The sequence below is a fragment of the Lissotriton vulgaris genome, chromosome 3_1, assembly GCF_964263255.1.
Source record: "Lissotriton vulgaris chromosome 3_1, aLisVul1.2, whole genome shotgun sequence".
NCBI classification, from domain to species: Eukaryota; Metazoa; Chordata; class Amphibia; order Caudata; family Salamandridae; genus Lissotriton; species Lissotriton vulgaris.
This window is the reverse complement of record NC_141689.1, coordinates 671,836,555-671,864,193: the sequence shown is the minus strand read 5'-3', so window position 1 is coordinate 671,864,193 and position 27,639 is coordinate 671,836,555. Positions and strand designations below refer to the sequence as shown.

Sequence of the window (27,639 nt, the reverse complement as noted above, 5' to 3'; positions counted from 1 at the left end):
GCGGCAACGCAGGCACCCTTGCACCATGCTGCAAGGGTGCATGCATTGCAAGGATGACCGTGGTTTTGCAGGAAGGTACACATTCCTGCACAAAAACAAACATTAATGGCGTTTTGCTCCTTCTGCAGCATACATAGAAAGAGCAAAAAACGAGGAGAGATAAAAGTATTTCTCCTCCTTGCTCCACATTTAACGCCTCGTTTTGAAAGGCGTTAGTTTTTGGCGATGCTTCAGATTTACAGATCTTATAAATCTGGAGCAGTGTCAAAAAGCCATGGGTGTTGCAGGGAACACCCACAGCAACACCCATTGAAAACCCTTTTTCCACAGAAAACTGCTTTGCAGAGGGCGATATCTACACGTCTGTGTTAAGCAACGCATAGTGACTTAGCGCTGCCTTGTAAATATGGGCTAGCATAGACTGCCACCGGAGCATCAAAAAAGTGATGCTCCAGTGGCACTAGGGTCTTGTAAATGTGCTCCCAGGTTTTAAAGATGGCACTCAAGGTCTCACTTCATAATCTTGTTGAACTACAACAAACAATCTACAACCAATTAACTCTTTCGTACCCAACTCCGCTTGTGGCACCTTCTAACTAGCGACTGCTTTAGGTTTAGAAGGCAAAAGAAATTATGCTGGAAGTCCAAAAAATAAATAAAATGAGATTGTTGTTATATAGGCCATTCACAAACAAATGGCAGGAGAGGCGTCACCAGGACTCCCAATCAGAAATGCTCAGTAAAGAAAAGAATTCCAGCCCAACCCTAACCCCAAAAAGAAAAAGAAATTGACATCAAGATAAAATAATAACTGCATATTCCTGCACTCTTTTAAAAATCAAGATATTGCACCCTGTGTGGTCCGTTTGTAAAAGCTACTTTTATATAGTTGTTTTTTTTAACTTATTTTAGGTACTTAAACTGTGTTTTTTTGTTAGTTATATCATTTCCAAATTCTTCACATAGCTTTTTTTGTTGTTTTCCTACACTCTATAGCTGTTACTAGTGCACTCACAATAATCGATATTTGTGTGAACCTCTTCTCTCTAATAGTGTGCTATTCACAGTTAATTAACTCTTAATCTCGCCTTCATTTATTTCTCACTGGCTTGAAAAAGACTGTTCTCCATGCAGATCTTGGTGAAGCCATCTTGTGCGTAAATTCATGAATGGGCGGAACAGGCCAATTGAAAGGCCGTAAGACTTCTCGCACAATTCCATCTTCACCTTCTATTCACACATCCATCAGTGTTGCAGGTGGTAGCCACCTACTGTTTTTGCAGCGTTTATTAGCTTTATTAAAAAGTGCCTGTGCACGAGCAATACAGAGCTTATTCTTTGGCCATTACTACTATGCAATAATTAGTAGTTAGACAGTATGTAAACATTTAGGGGTCTATTTAGAAAAAGTAACGTACCGGTGGTGCAGGGGGCTTGTAAATTGTATCGCAGTTGGAGTACCCTGAAAGTCCATTTCAAAACAAAATTCCTTATGCTTCTTGATGAAGGCCTGGGACACTCATGTTAAAAAAAAATGTTTTGGCCAATCACATGACATGCATTCTCTTCTGAGGAGCTGAGTAGATTTCAATGTTAAATGCAATCTATTCCACCATGCCTTAAGTTACACCAAAGGAGAATGTCATTACATTTGGTACTGTTAAACCCAGCCATACCAGTCTCATAGCCATGGTTGGGGTGGGCACCTTCTTATGCTGTATGTAGTTTACCAGTCAGTGGTACTATTTCAGCAACATCCTAGGGCTAAAGACAGGGCATGGCATCACATGCATTTTGACATTGATGACTTGCCTTTAACCTAAAAGTAAGCAACATCATGCCTCCGTTGAACATGATGATGGCCCATGGTACTTTTTCTTAACAACATAACCCTAGGCCATAGTATGAAAGTAAACAGTGAGCAATTACATGCACAAACATCAAGATCAAGATTTGGGGCCTGATTCACGAAGGGCCTCTGTACTCGTGGTGGGGGTCCGTACTCGTGAGGCAGTCTCCGCACTCGGGGTGGGAGCTATGCAATAAAAATTCTCATTGCAAAGATTCCGCCCAGGGATACTCCCCCACGACCGCGGGGCCTCAGCCACGAGTGTGGAGGCACTTTGTGAATCACGCCCTTTGAAGGTACACCTACTTTTAAGAGATCTATATTAAAATTGGTTAAATGAGAGGAGCTACAAAGCAATGTACTAGGGTTGCATGTAACACCTGATGTAGATGTAGCAATTGCATCCCGTAGGGACTCATATATGATACTCCTGGTGCATCTATCCCACTGTCCTATGATTTGGAAAGATGTTTTTATAATAAATGACGTGTAATGGATTCTCTCAGTCACATTTTTCTGCTTCATTTTAGAATAGACCAATCTGTTAAATTTGTACTAAAGGTTCTTGTGTGTTTTACAGATGGATAACAGCTTTGAAAATTTCAATCAGTAAATGGCTCCCTTTACACCAAGCAATTCAAGACTTCATGAACCGACCCTTGGAAGAAACCAGAATGTGAAGGAAAAGACAATTATTAGTAATTTTTTTGGTTGCGATGGACCAGCTGTATGTATTTAAGACGCCATGTTTCACGCAGGGCATATCTATGCGAAGGCATTTAATAGAAGCTACATCACAGAACTTTACAAAGTACATTCTACAACAAGCCCAAAAAACCATAACTCAAATAGAAAAATAAAAGGTGTTTTTTTATTTGGTGTTTGCCAATTGTCTTTTATATTTTGCATTGCCTCGCCAGATCTATGTAAAGGGTATTCGCCCTTGGCTGTATGACTTTTTATTGACAGTGATGGAGCGGGAGTTCTTAAATCTCAAACGTCAAGTGTAATCATCATACAAACCACGCCACTGGTTGTATGGATATTTTTTAGTCGACGTGGAGAGAGACCTAGGAGCAATCATTACATGCAGTGCCATAAACGTTGAAAACCAGTGGAACTCCACAGGGAACAACAAAGAGAATTGTAATACATTTTAAAAGATTTATTAACAAATGTCACCTTGCATAGCCAATCATTGCCTACATTTCAATCACTCTGTGGGGGTCCTGTTTGATTTTGCAAATAGAGGGGGCAGCAAACCGATCTTGTCCCTTTTAGAGGTTTATCAGCATAAGTGTCTGCCAGTTTTAATGTACACTGCCAGTGTCTGGGGGAATTGCTTTTGTCAGTGCCTCCTCGGCCAACCACCTTCAAATCTGCACTTTCTCCTGCATAAGGAACTGGGCATAACATATGTGTCTTACTGAATCAAGGTAAGTAGTAAGTAATTTATTTTGCATAGTTAATAAAAACCATTGCAATACAAACCATTAAGTTAAAAGTATGATATTAAAACAAATATTATAAATTAATAGACATTTTACTGGCCAATCATTTTTTATTTGATTCAGCTCATGCTGTTAATGGTCGACTTATTTAGTTAAAGTCTACTACTTCCTGTCACTTCTTATGCCGGAGATCAATAAAAGTGCTTCTACAAATGGTGCAATTCACCCAATTTTTCATCCTGATGAGCATGTTCAACATTGACTACTTCGCCCTGGGAGCTACCCAACTGGTGGTGCCGCACTAATTTATTGTCACTCACAGACACCCTAACAACGAGGTGGCAGTGGATCTAGTGTGGGTTTCGTCTCCGATCCGGATCGAGTGAAGAGGTGTCATGGCGGCGCGACCGGAGCAGGAAAAGCCCGCCTCACGATCCGCCAGGGGGCCCAAGAGCGTACAAGTTAATAAAATGGAACGCTAAACTATCCTCAGAGAATCCCCCAGTGAGACTAAAAAGAAGCCGTCGGTGAGCCAAGAGGACCAAACTTAACCCACACTAACGGATCTAATGGAGGCCATTGCTGGCGTACGAACATCTCTTGTCCAGAAGATGGAGGCATTGGATACTAAACTGGACACTGTCACCTTTGAATAGGGCTGATTCGCACGGACCTCACCAAAACTAATGAAAAGGTCAAGTCGCTTGAAATCAAAGCGAAAGTACTAACGGATGATGTCAGCCAGTTGCAGAAGGCGGTGAAAAACCTCGAGAAATCGAGAACTTTTATGGACCATAAGCTGGATGAGTATGAAGGAAGAGTTCAGCGTAATAATATTCGTATTCTTGGACTTCCAGAAAATTCAGAGGGGCAGACACCGGATTTGTTTATCGAGACTCTGATTCTTACTCATCTTGCTCCTAAAGGTCTTAGCAACATGTTCACAGTAGAGCGTGCACACAGAGTCCCGAGAGGAAGGTCGAAACCGGGTGCAACCCCTCGTCTCATGATTGCACAGATGCTGAACTTTCGAGACCGTGATGCAATCCTACAGGCTGCATGTAATGGTCCCCATTGAAATATGAAAATACGTCCCTCTCCTTTTTTCCGGACTATACTCAAATCGTTCAGAGACAACGTCAGAGTTTTCTTGCCGTGAAGAGGAGACTGAGGGACAAAGGATTGAAATATGCAATTCTGTTCCCGGCCCGGTTACGAATTAATTTTAATAGAAAGACCTGGTTTTTTGATAACCCGGAGATGGCATCAGATTGGTTGGACAGTGTGATGGCCTCTGAGGCGGAGGGCCGGGACCGGGGAGAGGTGGAGGACCCGGAGTAATGTATAAGGATTGTATTTGGTCGCGATGACTCTGGGGTTTGGATCTATGGCGGGGAAGGAGGAGTTGCAGCTCATCCTTTGCTGATTTGTAGTGTTGTCTCATTTTTTGTATATATTTATTTGGAATCGGTACAGAGGGTTGGTATTTGTGGGAGTGGTGAAGCGGCAGGGGGGTCTGTGCCCTCTTTCAATTTTCTACCTCTCTTAGTTGTAGATTAGTATAGAGTGTTTGGGGCGACAGGCACACTGCTAGTTGGGGATGCGCGTAAGCGATATGCAGGGGTGCAGGGTGGGGGGTGGGAAGAGGGGGGGTCAAAATCTATCCTGGAAAGCGGAATGACAATCTGCCAGTTTTCGTTTTCATTTTTGTATCATCAATTGTCATAATGTTGGCGATTCATTTTTGCTTTTGGTTTGAGTTATTGGTTAACGGCATCAATGTAATGTAACCGATAAGCATGCAGTCGACACATGAGGAACATTTGTCTTTTTCTTATGATGATGGGGGGTAGTGAACTCAAGGTTTTAAGCTTTAACGTTAATGGGTTGGGGGATTAAATAAAACGTAGTGTGGTGCTTCAATATCTTAAACGTCGAGCACGAGATGTGGTCTTGCTGCAAGAAACACACTTAGTTGGAAACTCCTGTATGGCGATGCACAGAATGGGCTACAAGAAGGTGGCACATGCAGGCTTAACTTCCGGCTCCAGAGGGGTGGGTATCCTGGTCCGGCGGGCACTCCCATTGGTCATTGACACTGTGTGGGAGGATGACAAGGGCAGATACATTGGGGTTTCGGGTCGCTGGGAGGGGCGTGTGCTCACTCTTGTTTCGGTTTATATTACCCCTGGGCTGCAGTCTACTTCCTTTTTTGATCTGGGGAAAATGCTGATGGAATTGCCGAAAGGGCTTCTGATCCTGGGTGGTGATTTTAACGCTGTTGTTTCTGGGCTCTTAGACAGACACCCCCCAAGAGAGATAGGACATGCCCAGAGGTGGATGCCGGACTTCCTTGACGCTACGGGTTTTGTAGATTGTTAGCGACTGTTTCACCCAGAAACAAGGCAATATTCATTTCACTAGGGGGCACATGGCAGCCTTTCCAGGCTGGATTATTGATTGGTCCTGGCGGTTCAGGCATCTCATATAGTTCAGGCAATTCACCTTGCTAGGGGTATGTCCGACCACTCTTCGCTATGGATTAGGTTTTCTTTTGCCCCCAACTCTGCCGGTAGGATTGCGCCTATTAACCCCTGGTATATCCGTAACCGCAAAATACGAAAAGATCTTATGAAAGCACTTGATGATTATTTTTGAGGATCGGTGTCTTCATCGCTATCTCTCTGGGAAGCTTTTAAAACGGTTATCAGGGGACAAGCCTTGTTATTGATAGCAGGAGTTAAAAAGGAACCTAATAAGGAGATTGTTGAAGCCGAAATGGAAATTAGTAATCTTGAGGGGGAATTGGAGCAGGGGGTGACGCAGGCTAATTTACATATCCTAAACCTAAAACAACGTGGCTATAAATCATTGGTCACTGATATGGCTAAATCACTCGGTAGAGAACAACAGGGGAGGATCTATGATTTAGGGGACAAGGCTGGGAAGCCTATTGCTTGGCTGGACAAGAGGGAGGGAGCCGGACGTATTGTTCCGGAACTCATTTCGGAGACAGGACAGCTGATTACTGACCCACAGAATATAGTTGACACCTTTGCGGACTATTTTCAAACGGTCTACACCTCGGTCTCGTATAGACCTGGGGAGGACTTCCACCTATTGCTTTGTGATATATGGCTCCCCTGTCTGTCCAAAGAAGACGGGGAGTTTATGAATAGTTAGCTTACAGTGGATGAGATTGCTCAAGCCATCCATGCTTTGAATTCGGGCAAGGCGTTGGGACCCAACGGACTCCTGATCGAGCTTTACAAACTTAAGCCGGACAAATTAGCTCAATACCTAAAAACTATGTTTGAGGAAGCCCGTGAAGAGGGAGTTTTGCCAATAGACCAGAGAGTGGCGTCGATAGTGGTGATACCTAAAGAGGGCAAACCGAAAAATAAATGTGCTTCATACCGACCTATCTCCTTATTGAACGCTGAACCTAAGATTATGGCTAAGCTCCTAGCAAATAGATTAGTAAGAGTCATTGATGGTCTTGTTCATCCGGACCAATCAGGTTTTATCCCCCATAGGAACACGGCCCTGAACTTACGTCGACTGCCCGGCGTCATAGCTAGAGCGCATACTTTGCGGGAATCGGCTGTGGTCGCCTCGCTCGACGCGACTATGGCCTTTGATACCGTTGAATGGCCCGACCTGTGGGCGGTCCTGGCAAACTTTGGATTTGGCCCTGATTTTATTGAATGGGTACGCTTGTTATATTCTGAACCACTCACCCAGGTCGTGGTTAATGGTAGGGTTTCAGCTTTGTTCCATTTGAGTCGGGGCACCCGGCAGGGTTGCCCCCTATCTCCTCTACTTTTTTTGCTGTCCCTGGAGTTCTAACAGCTTGGATTTGATGGTAACCATCGATCTGAGGTATAAAATGGACCCCTGACTGGGAAGACAGGATTTCCTTATATGCAGATTACATTTTGCTTTACTTCACTGCCCCCCAGAAATCCCTTATGGTGGTGTGTGACGTCTTAGCCTCTTTTGGTAAAAATTCTGGTCTTTCCATTAATTGGGGAAAATCTTTGTTATATGTTCTCAGTGGGGATGCTCCAGTTCCACCCAATACCTGCCCTATTCAGATTGCTGTGACTGGATTCCGATATCTGGGTATATTTATCACACTTGATCCGGCAGTCAGATATAAAGAAAATCTCTTGCCTCCACTCCAGAGACTTAGAAGCGACTGGGCACACTTCCGTAAACTCCCGCTCTCCTTACTGGGACGAGCAGCACTTTTTAAAATGATGGCTTTGCCCCGTTTCCTCTATGCTCTCCAAAATACCCTGGATGTCGGGCCGGACAGTTATTTTCGAGAAATAGAAGGATTGCAGCGTAGTCTTTTATGGGAAGGAAGATCTCCTATTGCGTTGACAAAACTGACACTTCCTTGGTATGACTGTGGAATCGCTCTACCGGATATTAAAAGATACTACTGGTCTTCCCAGCTTGCCGCCATCAACCACGCAACATATGGGCCCGTCACGGATCCTGGATTTGCGATGGATAGATGGCTGCTCACGGGGGCAATTACTATAGAGCGCTGTATTCGAGGCCTGCAAGCCAAAATTTGATGAGTCCCACCAAACACGCAGTGAAAATCTTGGATGATGCAACGAATTCGTTGGGATGGAAGGGTAAACTAACACTGGCTACTCCCCTTTTTGATTTCAAAAGGCTGGGCAAACTGTGGAACACTAAAGGCTTCGATAAATGGGAGATGATAGGTATTTCTGCCATTAAGGATGTATGGAGTAAGGGAAGCATTAAATCCTTTGAAGAAATGCAGAAGGAATTTGAGCTATCCAGTTCTGAATACTTTAGGTATGCACAGGTCCGACACTTGCTACAGGCGACTCTTGCCGTAGATGAGGAATTGACGGAAGCATCTCCCCTGGAAGATAGGGTATTGGATGGCCACCTCCCTCACAGAACGATTTCCCTCATTTACAAAAAATTAATCAACAATAGAGTGGAGCTGTTGGGCGATTTGAGGGAGAAGTGGATAGGAGACGAATAGAATTGGATGACGAGGATTGGCAGACGGCTGTCACTTCTCCAAAGGTGGTTGCCATTCCTGTCAGGCTTCGACTCGTTCAATTGAAGATCCTACATAGGGTATATATCACATGCCCCCGGCTGGTTCAAATGGGGTTGACACTGGAGGGATTGTGTAAAAGCGTATGTGGCCTCTTAGGTACATTCTTCCACATTATTTGGGAGTGTCGAGAGGTTGCCCAGTACTGGAAGGAGGTTCACACCATTATGAACGTGGTCACGGGGATATTCCTGCAACCGGAGGCGCGTAGATGTCTCCTAAACATTTGGGAACCCACTGATTGTACGGCAGCGCAGACACAATGGGTCACATTCGGTAATATGATAGCCAAAAGAAATATTGCCCAGAGGTGGGGCTCGGACACGCCACCAACCCTTGGAGAGTGGGAAAGAGATATGGACTGTTGCATGTTCCGTGAAAAAACTGTGTATGTTGCGAGAGGACGTCCCGGAAATGGGCCTTAATCTGGAACCCGTGGAATGCACATAGGGGCGGAATTTGTACACCACCTAGAGATGTTGTTATTGATGTTCCTCCATCCCCATGAAAGTGTTTTTTGATTATGTACTTTTGTTTTCACCTCCCCCCCTATTTCATGATGTACTGCTAAAAGCTGTGCAATGTTCTGTACGTATGTTTTTATTGATGCCTTGTTTTAATAAAAAGATTTATAAAAACAAAAAATAAAAGTGCTTCTAAGTGTGTAAAGTGCTTGAGAAGATTTAAATAAAGTGCATTTGTGCCAAACCCAATGGGAACAAGTTAAAAGACTGTCTTCATTTGAGCCTCCATGATAGAATTGCTGTTTTACTTGAATGCTATCCTGTAATGGGTTATGGTAATGGTGCTGCATTTTCTTTTCCACCATCCTCATGAACTTCACCAGGCAACAGTTCAACAGTGGGTCATTAGGTGCAAAGCAGGCCAGCACTGCTTGTCTTCTGGAGCGTACCCCTCTCTGATTGGAATGGAGTTTTAGTAGTTGTTTTCGTTCTTACAACAGTTCTTTACAGGTACATAACAGATGCAACAGATCTTCTGGTGCTGAGCCGCATAAGTGGCAGGAGGAGCCCGCCTTCTCCTTTAGCCACTGCGGAAGATGCTGAATGCAGGGTAGCAGGCCAAGTCTGTACTTCAGGAATGTAACTTTAGTAGTTTTGGCATAGCCTAAGTCAAGATAATTCTGAGCTGCTGGCGCAGAGTAAGTGTTCAGGATCATCCACCCATGGGACCTTTTTCAGAGAGGTGCCTCGTCCTAGACCCACAAGACGTATTTGACCATCTTCCAGACCAGTTGTTGAGCGTTAAATTGTTTATAGAAGTATCCCAGTACTGGTTAAAGCCTGCATTGGCCAGGCTGCGTCTGCGGTATTTGGCAGCAGGTAAGGCGGCATGATGCTGTAGCTCCTTCCACAGATGTTCATTTAGGGTTCCTTGGTCGGGTTTCCGCACATTGTCCCAGGTGATAATATATGCTCCCTGTCTTGCCAAAGACGGGTTCTGAATACCAAAGTCTAGCCTGATGTGCGCCGGAGAATTATGTTTGGACAGACCAAGAATAACCCTGTATGCAGCTATACCTGTGTTAAGAGTTTTTGTATCTCTTCTCCTCTGAGCTTCACTTCTGTAAGCAATTGTTGGCAGAAGTTTGGCACGTAACACTGGGGCCAAGAGCAGGAGCGACGGACCAATTAGTTTGCTGTTTATTGCTTTTAAAGAGATTACTAAGGCAAGGTCTTTACCTCTGATGCTGGCTCTCTGTGCAATGAAGTGGCCGCCTTTGTCGAAATTCACACCTAGATATGTATATTCTGAGTATCCTCAATATGGGTCCTGCTCCAAAACCAAGCTGCAGGTTTTTTCCTGTTTATGCTGTTCGTCATAGTCCTTGTTTTCTAGAGGTTTATAGTTAGTTCATTTACTTTGGAATAGGCCTGCATAACGTTCAAAAGGTGTTGTAAGCCTTATTGTGTGTGACTGATCAGGACTATATTATCCACGTAGAGGAGACATTGTAGAATTAGCCTACCTAGCCTAGGGGCATGAAAGTTACAGTTGTTTGATATCGGGTTCTGCCAAGAACAAGTTGAACAATGTGGGAGCTAAAACGCATCCCTCTTTGAGCCCTTCATTGGTTAATATGCGTCTTGACAGGAGTGCCCATCACCCAACTTTATCTGAACCCATGAGTCAGTATGAAGACTGATCAACAGGTTTAACATAGGCTGTGTGATCCCCCAGCTGCTCAGTTTAAACCATAAGGTGTTAGGATTTATGTGGTCAAAGGCAGCCTTGTAATCTATAAAGCATAAATGAAGGGGCATTTTTTGTTTATTCAGCCTTGTCTATTAGCATTGCCGTGGTTAGGATATTTGTGGTTGTTCTAACTGTTTTGGGAAAGCCAGTTTGATTAGGTGGAATTATAGAATTCTCTTTGGCTCAGGCCTGCAACTCCTCTAGAAGTGTTCCTGCAAAGAACTTCGTCTCATTATTGATAAGGGCCACTAACCGATAGTTCTGTGGTAATGACTTATCCCCTAACTTAAATATTGGAGAGATAATTGATCCTTTCCAGGAGCCAGGCATTGTGTTCAATAACCTTATTTTCGTAAAAAGTGGTTCCAGAGCTTCTACCAATTCGTTTGCATCCTCTTTATAAAGGACAGGTGGATTTCCATTAGGACCTGGAGCCCCCTTGCCCTATTACTCTGGTTGGTGTCAGCGTGCAGTTTTTCCCAGAGATTGTCCTCTACAGATCTATTAGCTTCCTTTTTTTATTTTTTCAACAGTGACAGTAATTCTAGTTGTGTTTTATCTGCGGGATTATAACGAAGATGTCTCAACATATGGTAGATTGAGTTTTTTGGGCGCTTAATTTTCTTTTTGTAATTTTGTGAGACATGCTTCATACTACTGTGACTCAGTTTGCCAGTTGTTTAGTCCTGGTAGCATATGCTGCCATAGTTGCTGTAAAGTTCTCCCATTCCCCGACTTCACTTGAACTGACCCTTGACTTGAAATGCTGTCTTACATTTTCCAGCATGCTTATATCGGCTGCTGCTGCGAACTTGATTTTTTTACAGTTGATGGTAAAAAGTGATACCTGAGGAGCCAAAGACCGCTCAAATGTGGGCATACTTGTTTCCAGCACAATTTCTTGGGGTCACTCTCAACTTTATCACCCATCTGAAAAAAAATTATATGTTGAAATAGAGATAAGGAGATAAAGGTGCAATCTATTATTGTGTTAATTTTTGTCGAACAGTGTGTTATTTCAGGGGGTTGTCTCCAGCAGATCTTCCATTGATTGCTCTGAGGTTAAAGTATTCGTATTTCTCCACTATCCGCTTCCCGGTTTTGGTTCGTTTATTTGATCGCGGTTTCCCTTGCAATGGGATTTTCCAGATTGAATTTTGCAATAGAATTTCTTCCTCTGATGACATGTCAATTAGATTGAGGTTTAAGTCCTGGGTAAGCATAAGCGGGCACATGCATCATTGTAGGAATTTGCATTTCCTAAATTGCGAAAATTAAGGAATCGCAATTTAGGAATTGCAAAATCCTATCCATCAAGAAATCCTAAATTTCTTTAGGATTTCTTAATTTTCGGAATTTGCGATTCCTTAATTGCGAATCGCAATTAAGGAATGGCATTACATTGATTCCTATGGGCCTAGAGGCCCATAGGAATCAATGTAATGCCATTCCTTAATTGCGATTCGCAATTAAGGAATGGCCTAGAGGCCCATAGGAATCAATGCCGTTTTGCATTTCTATTTTTTGGAATTCGCAATTTGTTGATGCATTGCAAGGGTGCAGAGGGGGGTCCAAAGGACCCCCCCCCTGCACCCCTGAAATGTATTTTAAAGTGCATGTTTCACACACACATGTCCTAAGGACATGTGTGTCTGTAGCATGACACTTTCCAAAATGCATTTTTGTGCTTTTTTAAAGAATTTCGCAAATTAACACGAGGGTCAACCTCGTGTTAATTTGCACTTCTTATTTCAAAATTCGCATTTTAAAAAAAATTGATGCATTGCATTTAAGGAATCGCACAAATGCGATTCCTTAAATGCATTCGCATTTTTAGGAAATGCAAAAAAAAGCGAATTTTGAAAAATGTTTCATGCTTCACAAAAACGTATTTAGGAAGCGCAAACGGACGAATTTACCGATTCGCACCGTTTGCACTTCCTAAATAGGTTGATGCATGTGCCCCAAGGTCTGTTGTTAATCCTTCTCCTATGCATACCTTAATAAAATCACATAGGGCCAGATGCATCAAGCATCCATTTAGCAATTCCTTATTAGCGAAAAATAAGGAATCGCTAATAAGGAATAGCAAAATGGAATGCATTAAGCAATCACTACAAAAATAGCGATTTCTAAGAATTCCTTAATTGCGACTCGCAAATTGCGACTCGCAATTAATGAATACCTCCCCATTCATTCCTATGTGCCTAGAGGCCCATAGGAATGAATGGGAAGACAATCTCAATTTGCGATTCGCAATTAGCGATTTGCAAATTGAGATTGCGAGTTTAAGGGTGCAGGGGTGTCCAAAGGACACCCTGTTGCACCCCTGAATTTGATTTGTGCACATATGTTGCGCACACACATGCCCTTAGGGCATGTGTGTGCGCAACATGAAACTTTGAAAAATGCACAAAAGTTTTTGCAAATTACCATGAAGTTGTACTTCGTGGTAATTTGCATGCCCTATTAGCGAATTCGCTATTTTTGAAACTTTCATGCATTGCATTTAAGGAATCTCAATTTGAGATTCCTTAAATGCAAACAATCGCAATTTAGCGAATTCTCTATTTGCGATTTTTGCATTTGGGATGATGCATCCCAAATGCAAAAATACCGGTCGCAAAGGGGCAGATTCTGAGAATGTGCCCCTTTGCGACCGGTTTTTAGCTTGATGCATCTGGCCCATAATTCCTTTTCTGCCTTTATTTTCCGTTTTGGAAGGACATAAGCATTGATTATAGTAAGATCAGTACCTTTTTTATCTGAGGTTGTGGGCAAAGTGAGAAGGTTTACTGCCATTGTTGCTGAAGTTGGTTCAATTTCCTTAGCTGTAGATATACTTGTGATTGAAACATAAGTTACTAGGCTGCCTTGGAGGTGCCCATATTTTGCCCTCCTAAGTGCCCTAGAAAAGAAGAGCGAGAATTCCTGAAGGTGCGGAGGATCTTTTCTCCATGTTTCTTGTAATGCTATAACGTCATAATGTCAAAAGACCTTATGTATGTAACAAAATCTAGGTCAGCCATTTTGTTTGCTAGACCGTTTACATTACAAGAACATATTCGTAGACATCCATAGTAGCTGGTTCTTCATGATGGACTGGTGTACTGTCAATTTGTTTGATTATTCATTGTTCTTGCAATCCATCTTAGATCTGTTTGCCAGCTTGGTGACATTGTAGAATTCTGGTCCTTTCTGATGTTCACAGGGAGAAGCTCATTGCTCATTCGGCAGTGCCCCACTGCCACACTCAGCACTGGTGTTCTAGATCCTTCCAAGGTTGTTTGAGTCTGCACTATCGTTCCAGGGTTTAACAATTCAGGGTATCTTGGCTTAATGTAAGGGGTGATTTCTATCCCCCATTTATTAAATGTGTGGACATCTAAAAGTATTTTTTGTGCAATCAATGACGTTATCCATGTTGTTTTTGTTTTTTTCTCCTTCTGTGGTGTCCTTACATTTGATTAATTCAATTGAGCCCAAGTCCTATGTTGTCACCTCTTTCAGAGATGATATGTGAGATAGTAGCCGTTGGAGATTACCTCGATTCAAAATGTTGTGCCTGCCTTTAGATCTACATTCTAGTCTTAACCATATAGCACTTGTTTCCTTCCTTGCTTTCTCTGAATTGATGGCCCCTTGATTGTTTGGGGACTGAGGGGTGGGCTTGTATCTTAGAGCTTCCGATATGGGTCTGGAGGACTCGAATTTTTCCTTCCTCATTTTGAGACTTTGAATGTTGTATTGGTCCAAGCGATTGTCCTCCACTTTCCTGCCAGGAGGGATCGTGCTTGTTCTGCGGGTGCCTGGATTCCCTATTTCAGTTGGGCCCCTGTGTACGTAGTAGGGGCTGTTTGGATATTAGAGGCTGTTTGGATGTCATTTGTGGATCTATGACAGAATATCGACCACAAAAATATCGACCTACAAGAATATCGAGTCAACAATATCGAGGGCAAAAATATCGACATCCTATCTACAACATGGTAAGTACAAAAATATCGAAAAAATAATATCGTTGTAAAAAATATCGATGTTAAAAATATCGATTTTTTTTTTTATATATATAAATGTAAAAGTAAGTATATAACACTAATAAATAAAATAAACATATTTAAAAGTATCTAATAATGTTTAAAATTAATAAATAAAAATATATACAGTAAAGATATAATATATATGTACTGAACAATAAGTATTAATAATTAATTTACTAAAAATACCCCTTTACCCAAAAACTGAAAACTGACCCAGAACCCTAAAAATACCCCTTTACCCAAGAACTGAAAACTGACCCTGAACCCTAAAAATACCCCTTTACCCAAGAACTGAAAACTGACCCTGAACCCTAAAAATACCCCTTTACCCAAAAACTGAAAACTGACCCTGAACCCTAAAAATACCCCTTTACCCATGAACTGAAAACTGACCCTGAACCCTAAAAATACCCCTTTCCCCATGAACTGAAAACTGACCCTGAACCCTAAAAATACCCCTTTACCCATGAACTGAAAACTGACCCTGAACCCTAAAAATACCCCTTTACCCATGAACTGAAAACTGACCCTGAACCCTAAAAATACCCCTTTACCCAAAAACTGAAAACTGACCCTGAACCCTAAAAATACCCCTTTACCCATGAACTGAAAACTGACCCTGAACCCTAAAAATACCCCTTTCCCCATGAACTAAAAACTGACCCTGAACCCTAAAAATACCCCTTTACCCAAGAACTGAAAACTGACCCTGAACCCTAAAAATACCCCTTTACCCAAGAACTGAAAACTGACCCTGAACCCTAAAAATACCCCTTTACCCAAAAACTGAAAACTGACCCTGAACCCTAAAAATACCCCTTTACCCATGAACTGAAAACTGACCCTGAACCCTAAAAATACCCCTTTACCCATGAACTGAAAACTGACCCTGAACACTAAAAATACCCCTTTACCCATGAACTGAAAACTGACCCTGAACCCTAAAAATACCCCTTTACCCAAAAACTGAAAACTGACCCTGAACCCTAAAAACACCCCTTTACCCAAAAACCCAAAAATGACCCTGAACCCTAAAAATACTCCTTAACCCAAAGTTAAATAATATTATTTAATTAGCAATTAATAATTAATTAACAATAACAATAAAGTAAATATATTAGCACATAAGCTGTAATTAATATAATTTAATAATTATTATCATTTTTCCCCAATTAATTAATTAACAGTAACTAAAAATTATATATAAATAAATTACTCTAATAATGTAATTAACTAACTAATATTATTTAATTACCAATTAATTACTAATTTAAAATATGTACCAAATTATATTAATTAATTAACTAATTAATATTAATTAATTGCCAATTAATTAGTTATAAATATTTAAAAACATATATTAATTAATTAATTATTATTAAATTACTCCCCACCCTATTCCCCTATAAACCCACATCCCGCTACAGAAAATATATATCAATTAATCAATTAATTATTTCCCAATTAATCAATATTAATTAGCAAATAATTATAATTAATTAATTAATCCTACTAATTATTAATCAACTTACCATAATTAAATTACTTCCCACCCTATTCCCCTATAAACCCACAACCCGCTCCGGTAATAAACATCAAATTTACTTATAAATTTCTATATTATTATAGAAAATGTATACACATATAATAGTAATTATTTTAAATACTTAAATTAAACATATAACACATACATAATAAAAAACTATAAAATAATACAAATATCGATATTAGTGTCATCGAAATTATTAACATCGATATATATGCTATCGATATTACTAACTTCGATATTACTTACATCGATATTAAGTATTTCGATATTACTAACCTTGGGTCGATATTCTGTCCTACGATATTCTTGCCTTCGATATTATGCTCCTTCGATATTACAGACTCGATATTATGGTAAGTCGATATTTACAACTCGATATTTTGACTGTCTACCGTCATTTGTGTCTTTCTAATAGGTTTCCCTTCTCTTTGTTACACCTAGCTCCCTATTGTGTGAGCGTTGGTCGTTTAATATTTTCAGACTTGTCAAGAAAGCCTGGTCACAATTGGCCGCTCGATAAATGGTGAGTGATGTTGAGGGGTTGCTATTTTGAGGAAATGTCTGGTTAGATTCAAATGACTCAACACTCATTGTAGTCCCTAAACCATCTCCCTCTTTATTTCGTAGCAGGTTAATGCTGTTTCTTTTTTGATGTGAGAATTTGTGACTTTGTTCTCGACTTTCCCAAGCGCTTGGATCCTATCTGTTCCTTGCATTCCACTAGAGGAGGTTTTTCTTTTTCTTTTTCTTTTTTTCTTTCTATCGTCAGCGCCTTGACGCCTTCGGGCAAAGTTGTGCTATACAAGGCTCTAATCATTCATTCATTCATGTGTAATTTCTGTTTGTGCTGATGATATCCCAAAAAGGCGCATGAAACCATCTTGATTTGAACCTATTTTTGGGTTTTGGCCTTTCCGTTATTTTTGCACATCTTTGTTTTACGTTCATGTTGTTGTCCAAGATATATTCTGGGAGAGGGTCAACATTTTGGCCTGCTGTTGTTATGGTGTTATTGCCCTCCAATCTTATGACTGCTTGTTTTGGGTTCATCTTAGTCGAAGGATTCCCTTCAATAGAGTTTTTAGCTAAGTGTGTTTCCATGGGTTCATAAATTTCATTTGCCGGTTTTCCGTCTAAAGGCCGTTTATTAGAACATTGTGGAGCCCTTTTGATTTGTGTACACAAGTCACTCAGCATTTGCGGGAGGAAGGCAAATTTATCGATGATCGGGCCACATCCGCAATTTTGGTTGATAACTTGCGATTGATCCTGTATATTTTGTAAAAACATATTTAATGTGCCTACCTTTCCGTCGATTGCAACCACAAAAACAGCCAAAGTATTTAGTAGCGTAAGTTGTGCATGCATTTTCTCAGATTGATATTGCAGGGCCTCTACCAGGAGTTGCACTGTTTTTAACAGACTTGTCCAGGCACTACCCCAGTGGGCCTCCTGAGTATGTTATAACGTTTTGCTCCCCATTAGTCTCCCTGACAACCTGCTGTTCCTGATTCTCCCCGATTGTCGTATTTGAAGTATTTGCGGGAGGCTCACAACTACACTTGTCCTGGGAGTAGGTAGCCAGGAGGTCCTCCCACTCTTCCTTTCCCAAATATGAGAAATGTTCGGGGTCTTCCGAGTCGTAATTTGATGGCATATCCTGTTTGACTTGTATTGATGACTATGCTGATAGCATTTTGTGTTCTGTCACTGGGTCATTCATTGATGAAGCAGGAAGTGCCAACGCGGGTTCCATTTCATTCCTCTCCTTCGTTTCCTTCATGCATTTTTGCTCTGTGTTTGTTTACAGCGTAATTTCCTCTGGGCTTCCCAGCTCGCAGATCCTTAGTGCTTCAGTTGTAGCACAGTTGCCCGTTATATTTTTGCTATGAGCCATCTGTCCAGCCAATGACAATTCTACTGCATCTATTAGTCCTTCTCCTGGTCCTTCTACAGAGGTTTTACACAATTTGTTGATCCCGTGTGTTCGGGATGACTCTATAACAGCCACAGCCAGCTTGACTGGAAGCTTGGTGTCCCTTGGCATTGTGGGGTTGATATTAAGTTTGAAGGTCTGGAGATGCTGACTAACATGCTTGGGTTTTCCTTTTAATTATTGCTTCCCTGTGGGCGAATGGGTTGTAATGGCTGGAGAGGTGACAACGGCCCCCACAACGCTAAGGATGCCTGGCCTCCGCCTTGGGGGTGCCCAGGAGTGGACGCCTCACAGGGAAAGCCAGGATGGGTTCCACAGCGGTATTCGTACGAGCGCCTTGAGACCCTTGCGGGTGAGTAGTGCGCTATACAAGTATCAATTTATATCAATTTACTGATAACCCGGCAAGTCTATGGAGTTTGAAAGGAGAGTGTCACCCGCATTTTTTAAAAAGCAAAATTTCATGTAGATCTTCGGTTGAAAACGGGACTGGCAGTTTTTGGGAGATTAGATTTTTTCCATTATTGAAGGATCCTCACTTGAGTTATTTATGTCAGATTATTTCAATTAGGGAGCAGCCGTGCTGTACAGCGGGCCTGGTCTTTGCTTACGTTTCTTCCATGGAGCCCTCTGACATCTTAGGGGGGCGCTTACGCTTATTTGTGTTGCCTTTAAGCATCAGGCCTCCTCGTACCCGACCTGTTCTCATGCTATGCTTCGCTGTGACTATCCTTTTATATATTTTTGTATGTAGAAACTTGGAAAGATTTTAGAAAAGTCCTTCGAAGGTTTTATTCTTGGTTTTAGATGTCTGTGTTTTTATATGCCTTCTTGTTTTCCTGCACCCTGCACCCTGCCCCTTGTTAGTCAGGCTTTTCCTTATAGATTGAATAGATTGATGGTTCAATGTACACTTATAGTGCACTAGTGGCCGCTGATGAGACAGAGCTGCTGTTGCTGTTGGCAGGAGCAGGAGTGCCGATGTACTTTCCCTAGGCCAATTGTAGTATATGTAAGTTAGTATTTGTAAGTTAGTATTCGTTGTGGGCGAGAGATGTGGCTAAGTTGAGACTGAAAGCTGAAGTCTGAGGCCCAGAAACTCGCAGCATCTCCCTCAATGTCACAATAGCCTCTGCAACGATACTGGATGAAATAGAAATGGAGATATGGAGGCTAATGGGGAAAAGTAGATCGCCTTTTGCAGTCCTTGACTTTTTCCTTTCCTTATCAAGGTGCAGTTTGCCTGCTTAATGGATTTTGGCTTTTGGATGAATTGCTACTGGTGTTCCTGACACTGCACCCGGCACTGCTCCTGTTGATATAGAGTTCCCCCCCCCTCCCCGTCCAGGGGCCTCCTTAGGATGAATCTGGTGCACCCCCCTGATGGTGCAACAGGCCTCACCTGGGCTGAGGGCACACTCCTGGGCCAAGAGCAAACTTACATCTAGTGCTCAGGCCCGTCTCCCAAGTTTCCCAAATGCCTGCCTGCTTAGGCACAAACAGGCACTGACCCGGCACCCACGCGGTCTCTTGTGCCAACTGCAACAAGCCACGCTAGGCGGGTGCTGCACTGCGCCGCAGAGCGCACAATGCTACCCTTGCTCGGTGCCACTTAACTCTGGTGCAGTGTCCTCGGTGCCTCAGGCTCTCATGTTTGGATTGGGGCAAGCAAAAACGCACAGGGAGCAGGTGCCACCATCCCCTCACTCCACCACTGCTCAGCTTATGATTTGACTTTGGCTTTAGCCAGTGAAAGGTGGCAGGTGAGCTGTCTTTTAGACCAGCCTGCTCTTACAACTTTCTCTCTCCACTGGAGGCTACTCGTCACTGCTCCCGTGGTACTGCTGCACTGTTGCGCACGTCTACAGTCTTCCTTGACTTTGCAGACTGCGGCAGTAGTTTGCAGGGCTTTCCTGGACACACTTAGGACGGATGACGTGGCGCTAATTCAACTCCAAAACAGCTCCAGCTCAGCTCCAACACGCTGATCACGTAGCCCACTCTGCCCTGCACCTCACCTCTGCACCACTGCCTGCTGTGAACCGGAACCGGAAACCAGGTTGAATCACAGGGACTTAATCAAGGTGGCACCCGTAGTTCTTTGGGTCTCTATCATTGTAGATTGCCTGAAATGTGAGAAGGTTTTTGCCATCCACTGGCTGAAATATGTGTACTCAATGGGGCATATTCTCAAGGAGCCATCGCTGAGTTATTGGCCCTTTATCTCAGCCAAAGTCATGATAATACTATCGCCCCATTCACAAGCTGGTGCTAACAGCCCATATCACCAGTTTACCTGCGATAGCAGAAGCAAAAAACATCTCCACAGATGACCCCGGCAACTATCGCTAATGAGATGCAGAGTAGGTGTTCCCATGCACAAAGCGCTGACAAACCACATTGCAACGTTCTCAACGACCAGCCAGATCACCGATAAGATCACAAAACAGGGAGGAGCTTTGCGCGCATCCAAGATGGCCACGTGAGCACAGGGCTCCCGAGGCCCTCGTAGCCCCCCGCATACATCCTGCCACTAATCCTGTCTGCTGTTGAGTTCTTCTTGTAGCTGAACCACGGGAGAATCAAACGCCGTAAGCCGTGTCCTGAACGGACCCCGGATGCCAGAGTTGTGAAGTTGGAGAGTTTGCAGCCTCTACCTCTCGGAAGCCCGGCTCTCGCTTTGGCAGAATGCCCGAGGTGTTATCCAACAACAACGGCGCAGTTTATTGGAAGTGGCCGGTTTGGCCTTACTTTCACTTTCGATTTCGACAATTGGGCACCATACTCGGGCCTGGGTACATTTCGCTAGAACGGCCGCTCCTATCGATGTTGGTGTGTCCGATAATTTGTACAGTCGGCTGAGTGGCGACCTCTTGCCTTGAGGGCTAGGTGTCTGGCAGTCCATCGCTAGTGCTTTGGGGTCGATACCTTCCTGTACTTTGACTCTGTGGGAGCGGTGCACTCACGTATCGCTGATCGATTACTCCACAAGGTCCGGAGACTGGGAGATCGATCTTGTCTGTTGACGGTCAGGCTTGAGTCCTGCCGCCCCCCCTGAATTGGACGACGAATTGGGATTGTCCTGCAATGGCGCACAAGCTGGAGGGGGACAAGCAGAAATTGAAGACCACTAGACGGGGTGGATACACCCAATCGAATGTTATGGACCGCTATGCCCAAGTTAAGAGGTCACCTAGTGGGCAGGGTAAGTCGCAGGACGAGGCAAAAGACTCCTCGGCTCTGGCGGCCGAGCCAACGTTGCAAGATGTAATGGCTGCCATCGATGGGATCAAGTATTCCCTTGGGAAGCAAATGGAAACCCTTGCTCATAAGTTGGATACAGTATCCATCGAGGTTAATTTAATTCGGGCAGACCTCACGAAAACTGGCAAAAAGGTCAAATCGTTGGACATTAAAACGTGGAGTCTCACGGATGACGTCACAGACTTGCAGACCGAGGTTCGGAATCTGAGGGCCTCGAATGACCTCGTTGTCCGTCGCCTGGAGGATTTTGAAGGAAGGGCCCGGAGGAACAACGTGCGTATCATCGGAGTGCCGGAAAAAGCGGAAGACCAAGCGGCTGATCTCTTTGTCAAGGATCTCATTGTCAACCATCTTGCACCCAAAGGTCTGAGCAAGTTCTTTCCTGTCGAGCAGGCACACAGGATCCCTGGTGGGAAGCCACGTGTGGGCGCCGCACCTAGGCCCATGATAGCTCGGATATTCAACTTTAGAGACAGAGATGCCATCCTCCAGGCCTCCAGAGCAGGTGGGCCCTTGAAGTATGAAAACTCGTCCATCAGTTTCTTTCCGGACTTCACGCAGGCTGTCCAAAAGCAGAGACTCCGTTTTCTGGGAGTGAAAAGAAGACTTCAGGACATGGGACTCAAGTATGCCATGCTGTACCCGGCTAAGCTGAGGATGGAACACGGAGAGCGGGTCTACTTCTTTGACAAGCCGGAAAACACGGCTGACTGGTTGGACACTTTGTCGGCCCAGCAAGAACCAGAGAGACAGAGCAGTGGTGCAGAGGGGGGATCGCAGGAGCAGGAATGAGTGTTGTTGTTCTGGTACCTGGGGACACCAGGGTGCTGACTATTGTTGTGGTTCTGTTCTCATCATATTGATGTACGCAGTACGAGTGGGGGGTTAACGGGCTATCGTTGGGTCTCTCCCCTCCTCAGATCTACTTCTTGTAGTTTAGTTTAGATGTGGGGGCGACAGGCACACTGCGAGTTGGGGTGGCTTCATAGTCGGAAGCAGGGGTGCAGGGAGGGGGGTATTGTAACGGGATGTTTGGGGGGAGGTGGGGGGGTATTGAATCTTTGTTTTGTTTTGTTCATGTTCCTGCAAGGCACTGTATCGCAAGAATTTTTCATTGTTGTGCTGGACTCAGAGGAGGGTTGGGTCTTCCTTTTCTTTCATGATGGGGGGTAGGGGGTTGAGAGTGTTGAGCTGGAATGTGAATGGGTTGGGAGATAAAATTAAACGCAGCGTAGTATTGCAATTTCTCAAAAGACATTCTCCTGATGTAGTGCTACTTCAAGAAACCCATTTGGTAGGGAATACTTGCAAAGTGATGAATAGGAAAAGGTATCGACTTGTGGCTCATGCTGGGTTTACGTCTGGGTCCCAAGGAGTTGGGATCCTTCTCAAGAATTCTCTTCCGTTAAAGGTAGAATCTATTGTTTTGGATGAGAGGGGGCGCTATGTTGCGGTATCGGGACGCTGGGAAGGCCGTACTCTCTCTCTGGTGTCTATTTATGCTCTTCCTGGCCTGCAGTCTACGACCTTTGTTGACTTGGGAAGGGTTATACTAGATCTTCCTGGTGGTTTTCTTGATCTTGGTGGTGATTTTAATGCGGTGGTCTCCGGTGTGTTAGATAGGTATCCGCCTAGGGATGTCAGAAGGGCCCATAACTGGCTGCCGGACTCATTGAGACACTGGGCCTAACGGATTGCTGGAGATTGCTTAATTCTAGTCAGCAGCAATATACCTTCCACTCAGGCGCCCATGGTAGTCTTTCGAGGATCGACTATGTTATGGTACCTGCGGCCCAGGCATCGTATGTTGTGGAGGTCAAGCATATGGCTAGAGGTATCTCAGATCACTCCCCGCTTTGGTTTAGCTTTGAACTGGCTCCTGGCTCGGGGGGTAGGATAGCCCCCTTTAACCCGTGGTATCTGTTTAATCCTAAGATTCTGAATGATTTAGTGAAGGCGTTTCCTTGTCGATCTCGCTATGGGAGGCCTTTAAAACGGTGCTCAGGGGTCAGGCTTTATCCCTTATTGAAGGTGTCAAAAAGCAGAAAGAGGAAGATGTGGTTAGAGTTGAGGCCGAGATAACCGACTTAGAACTGGAACTAGAACACGAGGTGCCCCGCGCTAGACTGCATGTCTTGCAACTGAAGCAGCTAGAATACAGAACGTTGGTTACTGACGGGGCGAAGGCCCTTAGTCGAGAACAGCAAGGGCGTCTTTATGGCGTCGGTGACAAGGCTGGTAACTTAATTGCCTGGCTGGATAAGAAAGATAGAGCTAGTCGTGTGGTTCCTGAGGTTGAGATGGAGGGTGGTGCTTGTATAACCGACCCGCAGGGGATAGTGGACTGTTTTCCCGACCACTTTCGTACTATCGATTCTTCTGTGTCGGATAGGCCGGAGGAAGATTCTTGCTTACTGTTGCGGGACAAAGCGCTTCAGTGCCTGTCTGGGGAAGATCATGACTTCATGGACGGTAGGATTACCGTGGATGAGGTGGCCTTAGAGGTGCGCTCCCTGAACTTGGGTAAAGCAATGGGCCCCAACGGTCTCCCGATGGAGCTTTACAAGCTTAGACCGGACAAGATTGCTCCCTATTTGAGGGACATGTTCCTAAAGTACCGGGAGTGTGGTATTTTCCCCCAAGATCAGATTGGCGTCGATAGTGGTGATTCATAAGGAAGGGAAGCCTAGGAACAGATGTGCTTCGTATCGGCCGATCTCGTTATTAAACTCGGAACCCAAGATTTTGGCCAAAATATTATCTAACAGATTGATTAAGGTCATTAGTGAGCTTGTCCATCCAGATCAATCGGGCTTTATCCCGCATAGGAATACGGCGTTGTATCTTAGGCGTATGCACGGGGTTCTTGCGAGGGCCTCTACGTTGCGGGAACCGGCCATACTGGCATCGCTGGATGCCATGATGGCCTTTGATACTGTAGAGTGGCCGTATTTATGGGCAGTTTTGGCTAAATTTGGTTTCGGCCCAGAATTCATCGGCTGGGTACGTCTCCTCTATACAGAGCCTGTCGCTCAAGTGGTTGTTAACGGTCGTGTTTCGGCGCCATTTTGTCATGGGTGGGACACTCGACAGGGCTGCCCGCTCTCTCCTCTTTTGTTTTCATTGGCCCTTGAACCTCTCGCGGCTTGGCTTCGCTGGGAGCCTTCGATCAAGGGTATTCGATGGTCTCCGCAGTTCGAAGACCGCATTTCCTTATATGCGGACAATATATTACTTTATCTGACTTCTCCCAGGAAATCTTTGATTGTGCTCTGTGACGTGTTGGCTTCCTATGGTAGAAATTTGGGATTGATCATAAACTGGGCGAAATCCTATTTGTATGTTCTGTGTGGTGATGCCCCTGTTCTGCCTTGTAACTGTCCTATTCAGATTACAACGGAGGGGTTCAAATATCTCGGGATATATGTATCCGTGGATCCCGTGGTTAGATACGACAAGAACCTTCTCCCTCCGTTGACTCGGCTGAAGCGAGATGTTGCGGGCTGGCAGAAGCTTCCGCTTTCGATGTTGGGGCGGGCTGCCCTTTTTAAAATGATGTCGCTCCCTCGTTTTTTCTATGCCCTCCAAAATACTCTTGATGTTGTTCCGGCTAGTTATTTTCGAGAAATGGAGGTTTTACAGCAGAAGTTGTTGTGTGATGGTAGGCCGTGTATAGCGTTAGCTAAATTGACGCTCCCGTGGTATGATGGGGGAATTGCTCCCCCTGATATCAAGAGATACTATTGGGCATCGTAGTTGGGGGCTTTTAACCATGGTACGTACGGGACCGCATCGGATCCCGGCTATGCCATGGATAGATGGATACTTCCTGGCGGCAATTATAGCAGAGTGCTGTACACTAGGTCTGTGGAGAAGAGTTTGACTGGGCCGACCAGGGCAGCCGTACAGATATGGCATGATGCCACTAGCTCGCTTGGATAGAAAGATTGTCTGACTTTAGCAGCCCGCTCTTCGGCTCTGATAGATTTGGCAGACTATGGAATACCAATGGTTTCGACAAATAGGATCTTATAGACATTTCAACAGTGGGCGACCTCTGGGTGAAGGGAAAGGTTAAGTCGTTTGCAGCCTTACAAATTGAATACAAATTGGGAGGGACGGAGTACTTTCATTATGCGCAGGTTCGTCACGCACTGACATCGGTTTTCCCGGAGGGAGCAGAGATAACGGAAGCAACCCCATTGGAGGACTGTATATTAGATGGTCATTTGCCTGATAGCACCATTTCCCTTGTGTATAAGAAGCTGATCAATCATAGAGCTGACCTTTTGATACAATTAAGGGATAAGTGGACCCGAGACGACCTTGAACTTGATGATGAGGACTGGCAATCGGCGATCTCCTCACCGAAGGAGGTCGCGATTCCGGCACGATTGAGACTGGTTCAGCTTAAAATTCAGCACAGGGGCTATGTCACGGGTCCCCGTTTGATTCGAATGGGTTTCACGACGGAGGGTCTGTGTCAGCGGGGATGTGGTCAATTGGGGACGTTTCTGCATATCATATGGGAATGTCGGTATATGGTTGAATACTGGGGCAGGGTCCATGAAGTGATGCAGGAAGTGACGGGGGTGGCTCTCTTACCGGAAGCAAGGAGATGTCTGCTGAGCATTTGGGAGCCGACTGATCTCAATACGGCACAGACCCAATGGGTGACTTTGGGGGCCATGATTGCCAAACGGAACATAGCACAGCAGTGGGGGTCCCAGAGGCCGCCGGCTGTTGAGGTGTGGATGGAAAACAAGGACTGGTGCATTTTCGGGAAAAAACTGTTTATTTGGCTCGGGCCGCCCGCGGAAATGGAATAATGTTTGGGGCCCTTGGAATCAATATAGGGGAAACATATGTGTACCGCCCGCGAATGCTATCTTTGATGTCCCACTTTCCCCATGACCCCTTGCTGTGAATGCTGATGCCATATTTATTCTGTACCTTCTCCTCCTCCCTCCTTCCCCCCTCCTTTCATTATTTACTGTATTGTATGTTGACATTGTGAACGACCCTCGTATGTTCTCTGTACTCATGTATTCTGTGGTTGCCTTGCTTTAATAAAAAGAAATAAAAAAATAAAAAAAGATCACAAAACAAGCGATATGGTGCGTTAGCAGCAGGAAATTAAGACCTGCTCAGACCTAGTGTAAAGTCGGACTACAACATGTACCAGAAAAGGGAGCCCAGCCCAAAACCACACATGAAAAACAACAGATACCATGAAGCCACTGGTAATGCAGTGCGGACACCCAAGAGGGCCACAACACACACTGCCACCACCCCCTGACCATCCCCCACCCCTCCCCTGGGCCCTACCCCGGGCACCCCCCACCTCCCCCGGACCAAGCTATTGCACATCAACGTCACGAAAGCATGAACAGAAGCATTCACCTGATGAGGAACCTTTACCACATTTAACATACATGTGAGTACAGAAAATCTGATTCATTCATTCACCACTGAAAGTCCAAACAAAATATCACAATCACATTTGTCTCCAAACAACCATTCAGAAAAGTCATGGCGGGACATCCCTGGACAATCTGTAATTCACAGTCTGAAAGACAATATCCAAGATAAGAAGGTGTGTCAGGCACTCAACAAAGGAGTGAGAGAGAGTGAGAAAGAGAGAGAGAGAGAGAGAAAGAAAGAGAGAGACTGAACAAGGAGCGCAAGGGCAATCGGGCCTTTGGATCATTCATACATGTCAACAGCTGTGTGTGTTTTGCAATTGGTGCACCCCAAATCTAAGGTCTGGCATCAATGTCAGCGCAAAGGCCACATCACATTCAAGATATGCAAGCAGTAGTCAGACAAAAATTAGCAATGAAAGCTCCTTTGTCTCAATACACAAGGCAGAAGGACAACCGAACCCCCGACCTTGGTCTTGAATGCGACTCGCACACCATGCGTGAGATACAATACCAGCCTCCAACGTATCCCCCACCACGAACTGCGCTAATGAAAGACCAACGTGTCCACACCCCACACACTTGTCCCTGCCCGAGCTACACCTGCCAGGGCGGCTCTTGACACATTGCTAAAAACAATCCATATGTCCAAACGTTGCACACACATACAACTCATTGCTCAAAGCTGTGGCACATCGTCCACAGAACTGCCGCCAGTCTGAGGATTGCCGGTGCTACGAGACCAACAAATGCAATGGCAGCCCATCCCGGGCAGATGCACAACCCCTGTCACATGG

At 44.3% G+C, this 27,639-nt stretch overlaps 1 protein-coding gene across 1 annotated transcript in view; it reads left to right on the top strand.

Moving 5' to 3' along the window:
* The window catches only part of LOC147726908 (uncharacterized), a 456,046-nt gene extending 453,324 nt beyond the window's left edge, over positions 1–2,722 (top strand). The window contains exon 12 of the mRNA XM_086963536.1: positions 2,430–2,722. Coding sequence (XP_086819662.1) covers positions 2,430–2,529 — 100 coding nt within the window. The 3' untranslated portion in view covers positions 2,530–2,722. The remainder of the gene's footprint in view (positions 1–2,429) is intronic.
* Positions 2,723–27,639: the final 24,917 nt, after the last annotated feature.